This window comes from Arvicola amphibius, chromosome 2 (assembly GCF_903992535.2).
Source record: "Arvicola amphibius chromosome 2, mArvAmp1.2, whole genome shotgun sequence".
Lineage (NCBI taxonomy): Eukaryota > Metazoa > Chordata > Mammalia > Rodentia > Cricetidae > Arvicola > Arvicola amphibius.
The window spans coordinates 193,055,933-193,077,199 of NC_052048.2; the positions used below are offsets into that span (position 1 = coordinate 193,055,933).

Genomic DNA, 21,267 nt, shown 5'->3' on the forward strand with positions numbered 1-21,267 from the left:
CTTTCTGCAAACTATGCTGCCTTGAATATTTCCACTTGATAGCCCACTGTTTTTTTTAAGTTCTTTTTCGGTGCCTGTGTCCACACCACCCTCTTCTACACAGATTTCTTCTCATTCTTGGGCCTCAAAGTGGCTGAATATTGATGTAAACGCTGATCTCTGATCCATGTTTCTCCACTGGGAGGCTGTTGGAGTTGTGGGCATGGCAGCTCTTGTAGGACAGATTTTTGCATTGCATTACTGGCGAGGAAGCATTGATGCAGCAGGGCACTGAATACCAGGACACCTTATAAACCTTTTCAGTTTGTACCTAAGAAAGTAGAACCAGACCCAACTGAGGTCCACTGACACCTCTATTTTACCTTCTGTAAAATAGAGCTGAGTAATTCTTTTCAAATTAACACCCTTCTTTGAAACTAAAAAGTTCTTTCCAAATAATCCTACTTAGCTAACCTGGAATACAAGACAGGCAGCTGGTCTGTCTGGTCACCCAGTCCTGTTATGGGATGGTTATCTCTGTCTCTAGTGTGTAGCATGACACACTGCATCTCTATCGCTACCTTCATAGAAAGGTCCCTCTGCTTCCATTCTCCTTTCCCTTTTGGTATCCCCTACCCCATCACACAGGCTAGGCTTTCTAGCAGCTTTAAAACCTAGGTAAGACCTCAGTAGACTTCTACAGTAAGCATCTTAGTTAGGGTTTCAATTGCTATGGTAAAACATCCCAACCAACGGCAACTTGAGAGGAGAGGATTTATTTCACCTTCTCATTTATAAGTTCATCACTGAGGGAAGCCAGAGCAGGAACCTAAGGCAGGAATGTAGAAGTAGGAACTGGAACTGGAGAAGCGTTGTTTACTAACTTGTTCCATATGACTTGTGTTGGGGCAGCTGGCCCAATCCCTGCATTCAGGGGCGTGGCTGCCCCAGGGGAGTAGGATACCCTTAAAAAGGATCGGGGCGCCAGAAGGAGCCCTGTTTGCTATTCCCCGTGTTACCTTCTGCTCTGCTGGACCCTTGGTTCTGTAAGTTCCCTTATTTCCCCTTTTATTAAAACTGATTTATTATAAAAGGACTATTTTGGTTATTTCCAAACCCCTCCGACCGCCGGTACACGCCGGTACCCGACGGTACCTGCCGGTACAGACTTGCTTGCTGCGCACCATGCCTGCATGTCTGCATTGGATGCGCTTTTACCCAGTTACCGAGCTTCGGGCAAGGGGCTGGAGGTTAAAATACACAGACACACACAGACAGAGAGACAGCGACACGGGTCATCCTTGAATTCCCCAAGAATGCCCCCTTTATTGTATTCAGGGGCAGATTATATAGAGATAGCCACGCCCCAGCCAAACCCACCAGAAACCACTCTCCTGCCATCAGGAACTCCTGAAGGTCACGTACTCAGAGCAGCTGTAGGCACTCAGATCAGGGGATTACAAGAAATTCAGGATCTGGGGTCTCACTGCTCCCAACAACTTGCTCTGTCTGTTTTCCTGTAGCATCCAGGACCATGAACTCAGAGGTGCTACTACCCGGAGTGAGTTCTACTCTCCCACATGGAGCATTAACCAAGAAACTGTCCCACTACAGGCTCGTCCACAGGCCAATCTGGTGGGGACCTTTCCCTTTTCGAAAAGAACTCTAGCTTGTTTTCAGTTGATGTAATAATTAGCCAGTAGAATAGAATTAAGGAATATAGTGAAACCCAACTCCACAAACATTCTTGGGCACTTGAAGAGAAATATTTACAACCCTTTAAAGGTGTGGTGGAGCTTGTAAGGAAGATCTTGAGAACAAAGCTAAGACAAGAACAAAACCAAGAACTGTATGCCAGTGCCACCGCTGAGTCCCTATCATCTTTACCTTACAGCTTGAGCTCGAATAGGGACCGACAGCCCTTGCCAAACAAAGAATTGTATTTAAAATCTCTTGATGGAAAGCAGATTCCAAAGGACTAGACTCTCAGCAAAAGATGTGGGAAACAAAACTAGAAACTGGAAACCCACTTTTTAAAAGATAATTGCATAGGAATTTGACAACCTGAAAGTTTGCTCAGAGAAAAAAAGGAAATTATCCCTTTGAACAACAAAAATGGCAACATACACAAGTCCCTCCCACTCCCGCAATAAAATACATGTAAGTGGAAAGGGGATAATTTGGGGGGGGGGGGAGATAGGTAAGTAGGAGTGAGAGAAATATAAGAATGGTGATTGGATGTGATCACAACAAATTTTATACTTGTATGAAATTGTCACAAAAATATTAATAATAAAAGCAAGATCTGATACATGCTTATAACTATCACCCTATTTGGACACTGAGAAAAATCCAAACTGAAATATGCTTTAAAGGTGTTGCAGGTTGGAAATATCCTCAGGCATCTGTTAAAAGCAAATGCAAAACATCCCACAGGCTTACCCATGCACCAAGACCTCAAAGAATTCCACGGATATGTCTCCAAGAAACATAACCTCAGAGAGACACTAATCGTGAGATGTTTGGGGAAGCAAAATACCATAATCCAGAATCAACAGAAGGAGCTAATAGCAATTTTAGCCCTGCAAATATTTCAGATAATAAAATTATTGCACCAGAATGTCTTCCTTTTAGAAAGAGGAAACTGAATATGGTTAAGCAAGGAGCTGTGGGAAGTGATGAGTGGCATTTGAAAAGGGGGTTACAGTTATAAATATGGATGAAACTGAACGTTTATGGTAGAGTTAAATAGCAGTTGTCACCTATCCAAAGCAGGAAATGTGAAAGGAAGCAGGCATCTAAAGACATCTTCCAGTAATCATCCAGGCATTCAAATGTAAAGGGGAGACGAGGAGCAAGCAGATGAAAATGGCTCCTTCTGACTCATCTCTCACTGGAGTTCTGGATACAAGGGAATGAAGGAGGTATGGCTTGATGTTAGGACCCATGGATTAAAAACTCACCAGAACTGAAGAAAATATGCAGTTGCAGATTTAGATGAAGGAGCCATAGTGATCCCAAACATGAGAGAATCTCCCTATCAGATAGAAAGCACAGACTGCCTATGAAAGAAAGAAAATAGTCTGCCCATTGTCTTCTTAATCATGGACACCTAAAATACTTTAAAATGGTTATAAGAAAATAACCATAAAACATACTACCAGAAACAATAGATAGATAGATAGATAGACACATAAATTATAAATAAAACATAAAAGTGTTTTTAAAACATGAAGTGTTTACAGAAGCACTATCACAATAGCCAAGATAGGAAATCAAACAAAGTACTTACCAGTAGATGAATGGGTAGAGAAAATGTGATATGTAGATTTGGTAGAACACCATACAACCTTTCAAAAAGGATATCATATCTTTACATTAGCATGAATGAACCTGAGGTCATTAAGTTTAGTGAAACATGCCAGACATTGAAAGACAAGTACCACATAATCACATTTACATAAAGACATTTGAAATGTTGCACTCATTGAAGTAGAGAATTGAATGGTAACGACCACAGGGTGGAGTGGTTGAGATGAGAGGGAAATGTTGTCAAAGCATATGCAAGGTTACACAGGAGAAAAGCATTCAAGAGATCTACTGTACAATTCAGTCTCATCTCTGTTAGCACTGTTCATAGCTTGTTTCCAGAGCCCTGGGATGTAAAAAAAAACAAACCAGGTTCCCGAGGGGCCGTGATGCCAGTGACCTTCACCAAAGCTAACTTCACTTGGCCCATCCTGCTTGCTTAAAGCCAGCCCAGAATTATGAACTCCCATCAAATCTGTCACTTGATTTCATTCCAATTAATCTAATTCATTTGAAAAGGATTCAAATGATTGAATTCAACGGTAGCAAATTTTTGCTCAGTGAAATTGGTCTATGATTGGAATCTATTAAGTTCAATTCAATAAAATAAATTTAAATATTATCCAGTAAAATTAATTCTTAATTAATTAACATTTCAATTCAGGTCCAATCTGAACTTCCTTTCTATATTTCTAAATTTGGCCATGATCTAATCAATAAGATAAAGCGAAATCCAATGTAATTCTGAAAGATACAACCTTAAGCTAATCAACTTCATTCATTTCTAGTCTCCCCTAATCAGATGAGTTTAGAGACATTCAATCACAGGGAGAAAAAAAATGTTCACCTTTAATGATCAAATTGAAGGTTTATATCAGATGTTTAAAATGATGTGTTTTCCCCACTGTCTGCAATATAACTCTTCAGAATATTGCTGGATTTATTCTTTTGTTTAATCTTTATCTGAACATAGACTGGCATAGAATTAGAGGGTTGGAAAACAAAAGAGAATATTATTATACAGCTTAATACACTGACTTCTCAAAAAAATTATAGGGTGCTTGAAATGACACACTTCTATATCTAAGATAATACCAAGACGTGTGATTTTTTTTTTTTACTTTTACAAAGTGTTTAATTTAGCCAGTAAAATACAGATATTTTATTGCAGGATCATGATTATAAAATTTAAAATTAGAAGGTAATAGCTATACTATGCTTAAAATATGAATTAAATAAAGGTTCCTCTATAATAAATACCATGAACATCTCTTTTTTTAAGTATAATTTACTTTTTATAGATTCTTTGTGGATCATGCATCATGATCCCCCTCCCTTCCCATCTGCCCTCTGCCTTGCAGCCCACCCCCAAGGATAAAACAAAATAAAATTTAAAAGAAAAGAAAGAAAAAATCTTGTCATGGAAGCTATATGTGACATAGTCTATAAAGTTTTTATTTAATTGAAATTTTACATACCAATCCCAGTTCTCATACCCTCTCCTCTTCCTGCTCCCTCTATCTCCCAGTCCTCAGAGAGGATAAAGCTTCCCATGGGGAGTCAACAAAGTCTAGCACACCCCTTTGAGGCAGGACCAAGGCCCTCCCCCACTCTATCTAGACTGAGAAAAGTATTCCTCCAAAGAGAATGAGTTCCAAAAAGAAAGTTCAAGCAGTAGAGATAACTCCTGGCCACACTGCCCACAGACTATCCCCGGCATACAACTGTAACCCACATTCAGAGGCCTAATTTGGTTCTATCCTGGTTCCCCTGCTATCAATCTGGAGTCAGTGAGCTCCCATTAGCTAGGTAAGCTGTTTCAGTGGTTATCCCCATCTTGGTCTCAACCTCTTTGCTCGTATTATTGCTCCTTGCTCTCGTCAACTGGACTTTGGGAGCTCAGCCCAGTGCTTTGCTGTGGCTCTCTGTATCTGCTTCCATCAATTGCTGGATGAAGGTTCTATGATGACAGCCAAGGTAGCCATCAACCTGTTTGCAGGGGAAGGTCTGTTCAGGCAACCTCTCCACTATTGCTCAGGGTCTTAGTTGGGGTCATACTTGAGGATTCCTGGGAATTTTCTGAGTGCTAGGTTTCTTGCTAGCCCCATAATTGCTCCCTCAATCAAGATACCTCTTTCCTTGCTCTCCCTCTCTGTCCTTCCTCCATCTTAACCATCTGGTTCCCTCATGTTCTCTCCCTCTCCCCTTTATCCTCCTCCCCTTCCACCCTCCATACCTCACCTCCATGCTTCCAGTTTTCTCAGATCTGGTCTATTTCCCCTTTTCAGGGGATCCATGTATATTTCTGTTTGGGTTCTCCTTGTTACCTAGCTTCTCTGGGGCTGTGGGCCATATGCTAGTTATCCTTCGCTTTATGTCCAATATCTACTTATGAGTGAGCACATATCTTGTTTGACTTTCCAGGTCCGGGTTACCTCATATAGGATGTTTTTTTTTCTCTAGTTCCATCCATTTGCATGCAAATTTCAAGATGTCATTGTTTTTCACCACTGAGTAGTACTATATTGTATACATTTTCTTTATTCATTTTTTGGTTGAGGGACATCTAGGTTGTTTTGAGGTTCTGGCTGTTACAAATAATGCTGCTGTGAATATAGCTGAGCAAATGTCCTTATAGTATGATTGAGTATCCTTTGGGTATATGCCCGAGTGGTATGGCTGAGTCTTGATGTAGGTTGATTCTTAACTTTCTGAGAAACTGCCATACTGATTGCCATAGTGACTGTACAAGTTTGCATTCTTACCAGCAATGGGGGAGTGTTCCCCTTACTCTGCATTCTCTCTAGCAGAAGCTATCATTGGTGGTTTTGATCTTAGCCATTCTGACTGGTGTAAGATGGTAACTTAGAGTTGTTTTGATTTGCATTTTTCTGATGGTTAAGTATGTTGAGCAATTCCTTAAGAGTCTTTTGGTCATTTGAGATTCTTCTGATGAGAATTCTTTGTTTATATCTGTACCCCATTTTTAATTGGGTTATTTGGTATTTTGATATCTAGTTTCTTGAGTTCTTTGTATAATTTGGAGAACAGTTCCTTGTCTGATGTGGGGTTGGTGAAGATTGTTTCCCATTTAGTAGAATGCCATTTTATCTTATTGACTGTGTCCTTTGCCTTGCAGAAGCTTCTCAGTTTCAGAAGGTTCCATTTATTTATTGTTGCTCTCAGTGTCTGTGTTACTGGTATTACATTTAGGTGGTCTCTTGTTCATGTCCTCTCCAAGTCAACATATTGCAGACTCGTGGTAAGAAATTCCCACAGGTAATCAATGACAGTCTCAATATTTTCCTTTGAGCTTTCCATAGCCTTGACCTATAGGCCAGAGAATATACATTGTTTAATGGAATCCTGACAAAATGGAAACCCTTTACTGCCTCTCTACTTTACCTTCCATCAGTGTTGGGGGAGGGGAGACACTATTAACTAGAAGTGATTGCTCCACATCTTCACTACATAGGCCTCTTGCTTCTATAGGAATATTGAGACATGGGCTCCATGGTCCAGTTTTTGAAAGTGAGTGTATTGAGAAAAACAAACTCCACATGTCAATGAAGACTGACCAACTCCAACTGAGAAAACTCTAGAACTAGTGGTCAGTTCCCACTTTCTCTTCCCGGGATCAGGAGTCCTTTATCCCCTGTAGTTTGGGGTCCTAAATTTCTTGGACCATGCACATTTCAAACTGAAGTAAAAGGAAACTCTAGCCTAATCTTGGAAGCTTTAGCTGCCAGATTATCTGAAGAATAATCTGGTAGCTAACTTGCCTCAAAAGTTTCACTCTGCTCCTCCAGGGAGGAGCTTGTTACCTGAACTCTCTCATCTCTCCTCTTTAGGTCAACAGGTGCTCCCTGACATCAGGATGTTCTATATGCACGAGATCAGTTCAGGTGTCTGTAACTAGTTAGCATATTATTTGTCAGTTGATTGCTGCAATGAGATAAAAAGTGGTTGGTGCTATTCACTGAGGAGGTGGAAGAGCAGCAACCAGGAAATGCAGTAATTTAAAATGGAAAGAAGGAGGGCCTCAGAGAGCAAAACCTGAGTTACTTAGGAGGAGCGTGTCTGAGATGATAGATTAGTTAGTTACTGTGCCTCCTTGTCTAGTCATGACCACTGTTTATGTTTGTCTATTCCATTACAGTATGGGAAATCTGAATATGTACAATAAAAAAGTCTTTTAAAGGATTGAATCCTGCCATGTCACTAGAGGCCTTGAACATTTATAGTATACCAAAACAGATTGGCTGCAAAGGAGCTGCCATCAGGGGCCACTAAATGCCAAGGTGTTTTGGGCAAGTTAAAGCTATTCTGTTTTCTCATGCTAAAATGTTTCCTGTGGACATTTAGGTTGTTTCCAGGTTGTGGCTGTGAAAAACAATGCTTCAATGAACATAGTTGAGCACATGTCCTTGTGGCATAATTGAGCATCCTTTGGGTATATTCCCAAAGGTGGTATTACTGGGTCTTGAGGTAGGTTGTTTCCTAATTTTCTGAGAAATCCTGATATCCAAAGGGGCTGTACCAGCTTGCATTCCCACCAGCAATGCAGAAGTGTTTCCTTTTCCCCACAACCTTTTCAGCATAAGTTGTCATCAGTGTTTTGAATCTTGACCACTCTTACAGATGTAAGATGGAATCTCAGAGTTGTTTTGATTTGCATTTCTTTGATGGTTAAGGATATTGAGCATTTTCTTAAGTCTCTTTCTACCATTTTAGATTCCTCTGTTGAGAGTTCTCTGTTTAGGTCTGTACACCATTTTTATTGAGCTATTTGTTCTTTTGATGACCAATTTCTTGAGTTAGTTCTTTGCATATTTTGGAGATCAGCTAAATGCCCCTCGACTGAAAAATGGATAAGGAAAATGTGGTATATATACACAATGGAATACTACACAGCAGAAAAAATTAATGACATCTTGAAATTTGTGGGCCAACGGTTGGATCTAGAAAACATTATATTGAGTGAGGTAACCCAGACACAGAATGATAAATATCATACATACTCACTTATAAATGGATTTTAGTCATAAAGCAAAAAAAACTCAGCTTACAATTCACAATCCCAGAGAACCTAGACAGCAATGAGAACCCTAAGAGAGACATACATGGATCTAATTTACATGAGAAGTAGAAAAAGACAAGATCTCCTGAGTAAATTGGGAGCATGGAGACCATGGGAGAGGGAGGAATGGATGGGAGGAGAGAAAAATATATAACTCATTAAAAGCAATAAAAATTAAATAAAAAGTCTCCTGTGAGTCCATAAATAATCTGGAAACAGTTAAACATTTAGGGAACTATGAAGTCTTGGGGTATTGCTTTGCATATCTTCTAGAAGTGGACGAATGAAACTCATTAGATGTCTCAGACACAAACTTGAGTCTTTTTTGAGCACATGCCTACTTAGTAGTTAAGCAGCCTGGTAAGTTACACATAGTACAGACCTCTATTCTAAAGAACACACTCTGGAAAATCCGTGTATAGCCTATTTTTTCAGGTGTCTCCATGCATTGGCTCTGGCACTTCTGCAACAATTTGTTATTAACGAGACTAGTAGTTCCCTTAAGTCTTTAAGTGTACTCTTTTCTCTCTCTTTCTAGCTTCATCCAGCTCATAAGAAACTCTCTACTGTGATGTAATTTGATCTGAAGTGGATTCAAACAGCAGAGTTATTAGACTTCATTCCATCCCTTCCAGCCTGATTTAATTCACTGTGCCTCACCTTAACAACCTAGTGTCTCATTAACCTAGAATGTGGCATCTGACTACAGTGACTCACCTATGTGACATAGTTAACTAGAATCTTCATAGTCAAAGGTTAAAGACAAGGCTCTGAACTCTTGGATAATTTATTTCTTTTCTTACCACTTCATATTCTTGTCTTTTAAAAAGTCTTTTTCACTTTGATTGCTTTTAACTGTTTTCCCCCCAAAGCCAATTAATAGGTAAGTAATGGTTTGTAAAGAAAAAAATAGCATTTCATTAGGATAGCATTGGAATGAAGCAGTTCTTTGCTCAAAGAGAAAATTAAACCACTCTTACCTTGCTAAATATGAAATATATACAAAATTAATGATTTATTTTTGTTATTGTGATTTAAAACCAAATTAGCCAGTATGAATTACAAAGTGCACAATTTCCTTTTTGACCAGGAATTGGTTTGTCTCATTGCCAATTTGTTTGTTGGTTTGCTTATGCCAAAAGTCATGTGCTTTGTGGGAACTTGATTTATTCTTCTTGGAAAGAGAATGCAGTAATATCAACTTTGCATTTCCCTCACCTGAAGCATTATTTATCCAGTCAGAAGTATTGTGGTTTGAGCAACAGAGAAGGAAAAAGAAGCTTGATAGCCAAGTCCCTCTCATACTCTCCCAGATCCCTGGTATGCCGATTCTTCAGGCTGAACAAAAGAAATGCCACTATAGAACTTCTCTTTGTATTCTGCTGTTCAGTAAGACTCTTTCCCTTTGGTGAAATGTGGATCTTCCTTACAAAACTGGGGGTGGGAGGGAGGGGCAGTTGCTAACATGCTTACCCTGCAAGCATGCAAATATGAATTTAATCCCCAGAAAAAAAATTCACTCAAGAACAAACAGTTAGGCCTGACAGTACTCCCAGCACTAGGAAGCTGGAGATCCTGGGATGCTTGCTAACCAGTCATCATAACTTCCATGATGAGTGCAGGGCTAGCGAGAGACCTTGACTCAAAAACAAGATGTGAACACCTAAGGAACGGCACCCAAACTTGACCTCTGGCCTGTGGATACAGATGTACACCCAGGCACAAATACAGGCATGTAAAATGCACATCCACCTACACACACACACACACATGCACACACACACACACACACACACACACACACACACACACACTACTGGCACAGCGCCAGACTTTCATGCAGACCGGAGAGTTCTTGCTGTACATCTACAGCAAACCTGACAATGAAGCTTCCTTTCCCCAGTGTCTGGGCAGCCCCTGCAGATGCTGCCAGGAGCCAGCGGCCCCTCTTCTTCCATTCTTATAGTCTCCTTCCGAAGGTGAGGCTGAGTGCTATCTTGCTCCTTTTGTTGATTTTCACAAAGAATATTGAGCCATAGATAGCTCTTGGGTCATGTGAGTTTCTGTCATTGTCTGAGATGACAAGGAAGACGTGGTGTTGAGTGGTTTCAATTGGCCGCTGGAAAGAGTAGACATGAAACTGAGGGTCTCAGATACAGAATTCTTTTCCTGGGCGTTTTTTTTTGGCTTGGACTGAATAAGTTGTTCCTCTTGGTTGGTCTATTAACTCCACTTCTATTTGGGTCTATTTTATCCCTGTTCCCCAGCCAGAAAGTATTGCACCTCCTAGTTTTCTAAAACCATGACACTAACCAAAATTTACTGGGGGAGAAACCATTTAGCATTCGTCAGCTAAGCAATGAAATACTCAAACTGGATTCGATAGCTAAAGAAGTAAGGTTTTTATCTGGCTAGGATGAAGTTTGACCCATGTGCTTTTTGCAAGTCAGCCCAGCGCTATCTGCCTTTTCCTGCTTCCTGCTGTCAGCACAAAAACCACAGCTTTCTTCTTAAAGGGAATAAAAGATGCTGGAGTCATTGTGAGTGACCAGGGCTTGGAAACACAGATTTGGGTTACCCAATTTCCATGTCCCAATGTGGAAGCAGTTTTATGAAGTTTTTATAGTTTGACAGAAATAAGGCAAATTTAAATTTAAATGCATTGGTGGGTACATCAGAGAGGCAGGTGCATCATAATGAGGGAAGCCTTTCTTGTAAGCCTAAGATGCTATCTGAGGACATCCTTGGCTTGTGGATTGGTAATCCTGGTTACCTACTATGTCAATAGATTCTAAAATGTTTGATCTGTTGCCACAAGGCATTGTTTTTGACTCAGAGGATGGAACGGAATGGCTAGTCCAGAGAGCCAGAACTAAGACCAACAATAAGCCTGTGGACCTGCAACGTTCCAACCTCTCCACAGTACTGAAATTCTCACCAGCTAGTGGATCTCTGCAGGCAGATTTCTCCAGTAGTTCCTATGTACAGACAACACAGTACCTTCTCAGAGTCCCCTTTCCCCTGTCTCATAGCCAGAGACAGACTCCAGAAGACCTGCGACAGTTCAAAGGACAAACAACCTGCGTGTTTCCTGGGACAGCATAGATTAGATAGTTCCCATAAAGCACACTTTGCAAACCTTTAAAAAAGGAACTGGACGTTACAGAAGGAAAACAATATTGTATCATGGACCATGGCTTTGACGTTGGGAAGTACCAAAACTCTGGTACTTTCCCCTGACCCTGACAGAAAGAGAAGAGACCCTGAAGCAAAATTATTCGAGTACAGAGTTCAAACCCAAATGGCTTCTCTGCTGTGACAGGGCCCCTCTAGGGAGGACACAGCTGCAGAGTGGCCCCTCAGCTCAGAAAGCTGGCTTCTCTCTCCCTTTTAAACTTTCTCTCTCAGATACCTACCAAATCAAGTTCTTAAGTTTCCCATAATGATCATAATATGGAAAACAGTAAGCTTTCTAAATTAAGAGAAATCTGGGAACTTATATGGAATAGAATACCCACTTTGTTCCTTTTCAAGTTAGAGTGTTGATTCCCTTGGGACTCAGAGCATGACCCTGAATTCAGAACCACTTTCAGTAGCTTTAAATTGCCTGCATTTTAACAAAGCTGCTCTTGAGGAAAACTTAATCCAGCATCCCACTTAGTATCACAGAAGTATGTGCATTACTCCATCATGATAACTATGATATTATCTATTTAGATGTTGTGATTACCCAGTTTGATGTAGGTGTGTCTTCTATCTATCTGATGATTTCATTGGTTAATTAATGAAGAAACTGCTTGGCCTGATAGGTCAGAGCATAGGTGGATTGAGTAGACAGAACAGGATGCTGGGAGTCAGGCAGATGCCTCGGGCAGTCGCCATGACTCTCCTCTCCGAGATGGATGCAGGCTAGAATCTTCCCGGTAAAGCACCACCTCGTTGTGCTACACAGATTACTAAATATGGGTTAATCAAGATGTGAGAGTTAGCCAGTAAGAGGCTAGAGCTAATGGGCCAAGCAGTGTTTAAAAGAATACAATTGGTGTATTGTTATTTCGGGTGTAAAGCTAGCCATGTGGGAGCTGGGTGGGACGAAAAGCAGGCCTGCTCGTGGCATCACTACACCAGTCGGTAACTGAAGAATGCAAGGCTTTCCCACGTCTTTCTTTAGAGCACTGACGGACACAAGTGTACCTGTACTTAGTGTCCTGAAAGGACAGGTGGAGGTAGATTCTTATAATGGAATTTCACCCACAGACTTGAGAGTTTAATGGATTCCCTCTTTGGCTTACTGGCTGGCACTATTAACATTTCGTCATCCCTGGTTTCTTCTAAGGTCCATCTGTCCTCTTAGCGTATCCCCAAAATTCTTCCACATTCTTGCCTCTTGCAGATTTTTCCTTCCTTTCAAGAATAGTGTTATTTCAAGTATAGAAGCAATAAAATAGGATAAAGATTGACAGGAAGAGAAAGCAGAAAGGAAATTGCATTGTACACAGACATGGATGCTGAATGCAATTGTGTCAGGATCTTAAAAGAGCAAGATCAGAGAATCAGAGAGAATGGATATCAGTGGCACTAGGAATAGAGGAAACAGAACTGTTGCTAATAAATAAAAGATTCCGTTTAACAAGGGGAATGGGTTCTAGAGCATTTCTGTATAGCACCATAGTTATGACTAGCATGCTGTTTCAAACACTTAGACACTTTGTTAAGAAAGGAGGATTCATACTGAGTGCTCTCAGCACATGAAATGGAAGAAAAAGGCCCCATGGCCAGCATCTTCTCAATCTCCCTTCTCATCTTTTCTGCCTCCAGGCTGTTCTTGCTGTCATTCTCTTAGAGTGGATTCATTTTCCTTCCACTTCTCTGGCAGCCTTCTGTGGAATTCCAGCACCGTTTGTGATGCTGTTGTAGTCTTAAAGATCCCACGGGTGTGTCTGCCTCTCCCAGTATTTTCCAGCTTGCCCTGATGGATCCTGAAACAAGAGTTTCAGCTCAGGAAATGCTCCTGAGGCTGGATGTCTGCATCCAGTTGCCTGGGGGATGTGTCAGACTTTTCATCTTATTTTTTAACTTTTGTTGGACTGAAAATGTCTTTCTGTAGATGGATACTGCTCATTCATTTCCCAGCTGTCCAGACCCAAATAATCACACAGAAACTGTATTAATTACAACACTGCTTGGCCTATTAGCTCAGGCTTCTTATTAACTAAATATTAGATCTAAAATTCACCCATTTCTAGTCATCTGTGTATTGGCAGGAGGCTGTAGCTTACTGGTAAGGGTCCAGCATCTGTCTCCTTTAGCAGCTACATAGTGTCTCTTTCACTCCACCTACTCTGTCTCTCTCTCTCTCTCTCTCTCTCTCTCTCTCTCTCTCTCTCTCTCTCTCTCTCTCTCTCTCTCTCTCTCTCTCTATTTCTGTTCTGATTTCCCGCCTGGCTTTACTCTGCTAAGTCATTGGCCAAAACAATTTCTTTATTAACCAATGGTAATAAAACATATTCTCAGCATACAGAGGAGAATCCCACATCATCTCCCCAAATAGAGCATGCCAGGATTCTCTTAGTTACCTAGACCAGAAGCCCAGAGCGAGCTCACAGTGCTTCCTAATCCCCTTCTCTCCTAAACTCCACCTACCCTAGCTATCCCAGATGCTCTCTCTTTTCAATATCCTCTCCCAGTTTCACGTTATTAATTATCTCTTCCATTATCAAGAGACCTTAAAGCCTCTCCTACCTGATTTCATCACATAGAAATTCATCTTTTATCTTACTCTAGACTGTTAAAACCCAAATTGAACAGTAATGATTCCCTGCTCCAAATCCTTCTGTGGCCTCCTATTATGTCAGAATAAAGTTCAGGCTTTGTAAGCTGGGGGAAAGTAACCATGAAAGAGGCAAGAAGTAGCCAGTGTGAAACAATTTCTCTTTTGGACAAAGACTTTCCAGCTCAGCCCTCATTTGCTATCTAGTACTGGGTTCTGCTGCTACACTCCCCAACTCTCCTCCCCAGCCCTACTTAGCACCACATGCTTGCTTCTGCAACCACATTGCATATAAAACTCTTCTGTATGAATGGTTGCTTACTGTTCCCTTTATATAGGACTCCTTTCCTCTTATGTTTCGGTTCATTTAGATAAAATCAACCTACAAGACACAGCTCAGAGAAAGCATTCACCATCACCTTTACCTCACACCCTCTCCCATGCTCACAGCTCTCATACATCTGTTTGCCCATTCCCTGCAACCTGCGTTTCTCCTCTGTTGTTCTACTGTTTGGCACATAATCAGAACACAATGAGTTTTGATGACCAGCTAAAGGGATGAATAAATTAAAGGAATTGATAGAGAATTTGGATCCAGGAGTTTCTGCACATCCCAACATCTAGAGACAAGATACTCAGGTTCCTCAAATCACATGGGGTGACACCTTGTATAACCTATGTACCCACATCTTCTCCAATATGTTGCATCATCTCTAGATCAACTTTAATAGCTAATGTAAGGTAAATGCTGTGTAAATAGTTCTTGCACACTGTACTGAAGGCATCACTATGAGGGGTCTGTGTGTGTTAGTTTTGATTCCCAGCTTGCTGATTGTGAGGACACAGAAGCTATGGGCCGAGAGAGATGACTTCATAACAGATAGCTAGTGTGGTATGATATGGTGTCAGACTTTTGATGTGAGGCATAAATCTCCTGGGTAATAAAAGAAGGGTTTAGCCTTTCTGGACCAAAGCTCTTTATAAATAAAACTAAGAGGTCAAACTTAAGACATGGTAAAGCCCACACTTAACTCTAGCCCTCTTTTATCTCCATACTTCTATCAGTTCTCAGAAAAGCAAAATCATCTATGGAGTTAGCTGTATATTGCAGAATGGTTCCTATGCCTTCAGTGCAGACTGACACCATCTAGGATTCCCATTCCCTGAATTAATACCTAAGTTATAGAGGCTTGAGTGTCAAAGCTTCGTCCACTGAGATGTATGGAGAGAAAGAAGAAACTTGAACTTTGACGCTCTGTCTGATGTTTTAATTAAAAGTTTCTATTATTAAACTAATTTTACTTTAAAGATGGGCGTGTCTCTTTCAGTCTATCAGAAACTGCTATAGCTCCTAGGGCAAGAGAACAGGGGTGAGATTATAAGGATGCAATTTAGGCCCCTCTCTAACTGTGCGTTTCCCCTTCCTTGCAGATGGAAGTCCTTACACCTGGTGGGTTGGCAAAGCCAATGAGAAGCACTACTACTGGGGAGGCTCAGAGCCTGGGATTCAGAAGTGTGCCTGCGGCATCGAACGCAACTGCACTGATCCCAAGTACTATTGCAACTGTGACGCGGACTACAAGCAGTGGTGAGTGCCCGCCCGCGCGGGAGTGCAGCCTCCCTGAGTCTGCCGGTCACGGGGAGTTAATAAAAGGGAAGCCTGGGAAGGTGTTAAAGTGAGAAGATAATCGGGGAGGAGTGTGGGGAACTAACTCAGTGGACAAATGTCAGGAGTACCCAGGCAATACAAAAGCAGAGTGAGGTCAGCGCCACAAGGGTGCACATTGGGAAGCTGACTGACACATAATTGATGTGTTCATATTCCATTCCGAGAGGAAAATAATGAGTCATGCTGGCAGCACTGATTTACACTATAACAAATGCATCCTTGTGCCCTGCAAAGATGGAGGGCACAGCTAGGGCACAATGCAACTTGCAGATACCTGAGAGGAAAAAAAGAGGGAAGGCAAATATCTGGACAAGGCTTTCAGCTCCCAGGATGTTTGCTTTAGACCAGAAACAAAAGGAGGAAAGGAAAGGAAGTGAAAGCATTCTTTGTTCTCCTTGCCCACAAGTGCTTGCCTGTCTCCTTTGCCATCATACTTGGAATTGTTTATAACCCTGATACAAATCAGTCCAAGAATGATCTATTTGGGGTTGTTTTCATCCCTCCGCCGGCTTTTGTCTGCTTTACAGTGAGTGACTATGGCAGCGTCCATCACAGATAAAGACAGAATTAGCTGTCCTTCTCTGGAAAAAGAAGAGAGGGCCAGGCTTATCTGGAAGAATATAAACCAGAAGAAAAAGCCTAGCCCACCTCCAACAGGTCAGACAGTGCTGGAGCCTCCTGCCCATTCCTGCTCTGCATAGCTGCAGGAAGCAGAACCCTGAATCTCTCTGGTAACCAAGCCTAGGTTCCCCAAGTCCACCTGGAGTCACCATCTGTAAGAATGACGTGCAAAATAAATTCTTTCTACCTGTTACTCAACAGCTAATTCTAAAAATACAAAAGTGAGGATTTTCAGGCAGGAGGTCTACAGCCTTCACAGGATTTTATTTCTTTTAGTAAATAAAAACAAATATATATTGTATATATATATATATATACATAATACACATATATATAGGATATATGTGTGTATATATGATATATGATACACATAGGATATGTGTGTGGATGTATATATGTGTGTATCATATATATCCTATTTATTTCAGTAACTTAGAATCTATGGGTGTTACTAATTTCAAACATAAGTAGTTATCATTATGTTCTATTTTTTTAAGATTAATGTTGTAAATACATGTGTCTGTGTGAATATCTGCCACTTGTGTGTAGAATTATCAGAGGCCAGAAAAGGGATCTAGAGCTGAAGCTAGAGGCAGGTATAACCCACCCATTTCAGGTGTTGGCCATTGAACCTGGATCCTCTGCAAGAATAGCAAGCATTCCAAACCACTGGGCAATCTCTCCAGCCCCTCATTATGTTTCACCTGGGGCTGGTGGTGAAAAGAAAAATTCTAGTAGCTAATTTTCAGCTCCGCCTGGAGAGCACACCCTATACTTACACATACACATGCTGCACGGACAGGACGCTGAAAACGGGAAGTGCATGGGCAGTCGGGTCAATCACTTTTTCATTCTGTCAGTCCATCCATCCGTCTGTTGTATAGTCAGCAAATATCACTTGAAAAGTTACATAACAGAGATTCTGCCATGTACTGGGGATGAAACAGCAAGTGGCACCAACAGGAAATTCTGCCCTGACTCATTTTTACTTTGTACTGGTTATGTGTCAGCAGGCTTAGAAGACTCTCTCATCCACTTGTCTCTTCTGCTCTAATTCCCGGGCACTTCAGGAGGCTGGCTTGGCACAGCCTGAATACTGTTACCATCATCGCTATTCAATTCTTCTTCCCCTACCTCACAGAAGCATGGAAAAAGGCAGGGAGAGGAAAATCTAGGGCATGCCTCCAAGTAAACCTCCTTGTTTCTAGACTTCATGCTGGGTGCAACGGGACGATTGACAATAGAACATGCCCTTCATCCACAGGCAACTTACAAACCAGTTGTAGAAAAAGGCCTAGACGGAGTCAGTGCTTGGAAGAAGATGTGTAGGATACAACTTCCTAGTGGGAGAAATTTCAACACTTGCTGAGAGAAGGAAGGGAAGAGTCAAGAATGTCCTCAGAGAAAGTGGCATGCTCAAAGGAGAAGAAGGGGTTGTCCGGTTTGATGTTCTTGAAGGGGAAGCATAAATGAGCAAGACTGTGTCAGTACAGTGGTAGCATCATGTGACCAGAGCTCAGACACGCAGTCCTGTGCAGATTGCCATCAGGGAGTGTGTGACGGAAAGAAGGAATCAGAAAAATTGTACCAAAAAAAGGTCGTTTTATTAGTTGCTTTTCTATTAGTGTAATAAAACACCATGACCAAAGTTCCAGAGGGAGAAGAGTCTGTCACTACAGCAACAGGCAGGCATAGCAGCTGGAAAAGAAAGCTAAGAACTTCCATTGTAAACCACAAGCATGAGTCAGAAAGAATGAAACCTCAAAGGCTGCCCACAGTGAGGTACTTCCCCCAAGAAGGCCACACCTCCTAAGCCTCCTCCAACAGCACCAGCAACTGGGAACCAAGTATTCAAAGGGCAGAGATGATGGGGGGCATTCTAATTCAAACCAACACAGTCCTTAACAACTATCAAGAACCTGGAAGGACCATTGAGAATGACAGGATATGTATGAGAGTTTGGGAGTGGGTAGCTACTGAGGCCTGGTGTTTATGACCATGAAAGAAAAAAAAGGAGTCCATGCAGGCTTGCTGTTTGCACCCCTAGAAATGGCAGGCAGCAAGCCGTAGAGACCAAGTAGTCTGGGTGGACTCAGAGACAATGAGTTCAGCTTTAGGAATATTAAAAGGGATCCAGTAACTAATATCTGCAACCAAACCCAGAATGTAACATTAGTGGGATTTCAGGGAACAAGTACAGACTTTAGAGAAATGCATTTGCCTCTGAGACCTTCCAAAGAATAAACCTGAATCCAGGTCACAGAACATAAAGCTTTCTATGGTTATACTTGCTCTATCCTTTATCGCACACCTCCTCAACCAGCGCTGGATAAACTGTAGCATCTTAGATACTCAGAGCCTGTGTCACCACTGGTGCCTTGTTCCCTCATGACTGTAGAGGTCACCTAATGACATATAGCATAAGGTACTTGCCTTTTGAACAAATTGAAACTATTTTATAAACTAGTAGATTATAAAAGAAACTATTAAATGCTCTGTGTCACAGAGATAAAGATTTCAGGCTTAGCCCAGTAATACACTAGGCAAAGGGTCCCTGAGTAGATGCTTTAAAGATCTGAAGTCAGTAGAAGCATTTCTTAAATCCTCTTTCATAATACTCAGGAGCAGTAGAGAGAACTTAACTTGTAGCTGGGCTGCTTCACATTTACTGTCTTGGAGATTCTAACCTCCCAACCACTGTTGTTAGTATACTAAAAATAAATCACAACTGAAACACTTATTGTGAAAACACTTATATATATTAAATTAAATGGACTACAGAAAAGTAGACATTTAATAGGTTGTATAGTATAGAATACATAGTCATTTGGTATTCTCTGGTTGGATGTAGGGAGGTGTGAAGCTGCGCATCTGTGTTCAGGTGTATATGTGTGCTGTATATGTGATGTGTGTGTAGACACACACGTTTGCAAGTCAGTATATACATGTGTGTGTGTGTGGAGGGCAGAGGACAACCTTCGATGTCATGTTCCTCGGGATGACTGTTCACCTTATTTTGAGACAAGATTGGTCTAGAGTTTGTCAATTAAGCAAGAATGGCTGGCCAGATTCACCTCTCTGCCTCATCCATGTTAAGATTACAAGTGTATTTCACCACTCCTACCTCTGACTTTTCAACAGAGTTCTAGGGACCAAACTCAGGAACCTCTGCTTTCAAAGTAAGCACTTTAGTTGCTTTACCAACTGCTCCAACTCTCCAGCTCATATGAGATTCTTTTATGTGGCTTTATATGGTACATATTGTGTTTCCCAATGCTTCCAAGTAAATAATTGAAAATGAACCTCTCTGGGAAGTGGTTCCTTCCTGCTCTTGCTTGGCTCTGCAGCAGGACTCAAGCCAGATTCTAGTCCTCTCCCGGCAGGTGTTATGGATACGCTCAGAAATCAGGAATTATTGAGGAGTGTTTTGTTTTGGTTCCTAGCCCAGCACCCCCAGAAATGGCATGAGAGGCAGGCAATTCTGCAGAATGCACAAAGTCCTTATTCCTCTCCCCCTCTGTTGGACATGAACAAGAAATGCTTTTTCAGGAGTGAAACATTGCCAACCATGGCTTATAAGGTCTGGGTTCAAGTACATGTTTGCAACAGTGTCTTGGTGCCCCTCCAGAACAGATGGGAAAGCTGGCTTTGGGTGCTGCTGCCTCCCTGACTAGGAGCTGTGAGTCGGGGGACCAGTTCCAGGTGAGCCTCTGTGCCCTGTAGTGGTCACTGCTGTTACTTCTTTTGCTGAGAGATTCGGGGAAAGGAAAAACAAGTGTGTACCTACAAGCACAACTCATGTGGGAAATCACTTTGAATGCATTATAAGGTAAGAATAATACCCTGTTGGCCCCTATTTCAGACTACTTTCAGCCCAAAAAGAAAGCTACTTCTTCTCACGGGCTTACTTCAATAGCAAAGACTTCTGTCATCCAGTGAACAGAGACTCAAATGAGTCTGAGGTCCAACTTGAGACACTTGATTTTTACAACTGCTGCTGCTGTTGCTGCTGCTGGTGTGGGGGGATGATGGTGTGTGTGTGTGTCTGTGTGTGTACATGATTTATCTGTAATGATGGTGTAGATGGACATGCCAAGGTTCGTGTGTGGAGAATTCTTTATGGAGGCAGTTCTTTCTTTCTACCTTTATTTGGATCCCAAGGATTAAAGTTGGATCCTCAGATGTAAGAGGCAAGCACCTGAGCCATCTCACTGGACCCTGACTTAAGCTTTGTTATCAGCAAAATGGAATCAGATAATACTTGCCAAGTCACATGAAGGTCCTAAAGTGTATTGGTGACTACGTTCTTAAAATTACAATGAGATAAGACATTTTTATTATTATTTAAATACCAGACTGGGCCCTAGCTAAAATCACTACAAACTTCTGAAATTGCAGATGCATAATTTAGGACTCAAGAATAAAAAGAGACAGAAAAAAATGAACAGTAATGAGTAGCAAAAAGGCTAAACACACCATCCCCTGTTCCCAGGCTAGGGTTTTCACTTGCTATTGTGAAGATAGCTCCATTGTTTTTAATCTCTCAGATAAGCTGTTAGTGCTGTGGTTTTAACCAGCTATTTGAAAATCTTAAATTCTAAATTTAAACCGTAGACCACATGTTCTATGTCTAACACTAAAGAATATAGTGAGCATTTACTCTTCTCCAATAGCGTAAGAGACATACAAATGGAGCTGAGATAAATGAGATTGTTGCTCAGAGCAGGACAGGTCTCATAACAAAGCCACCATGGCCTGGAGGTTCTCTAACCATCCCCATAATTGCCTGATTATCTATGCTGTGAGAAGTTTTGCACAGTTATTTCTGGGACTGAATGT

General features: G+C 41.4%; 1 protein-coding gene across 1 annotated transcript in view; it reads left to right on the top strand.

Moving 5' to 3' along the window:
* The window catches only part of Cntnap2 (contactin associated protein 2), a 1,482,107-nt gene that overhangs the window by 975,096 nt on the left and 485,744 nt on the right, over positions 1–21,267 (top strand). The window contains exon 14 of the mRNA XM_042054579.1: positions 15,570–15,726. Coding sequence (XP_041910513.1) covers positions 15,570–15,726 — 157 coding nt within the window. The remainder of the gene's footprint in view (positions 1–15,569; positions 15,727–21,267) is intronic.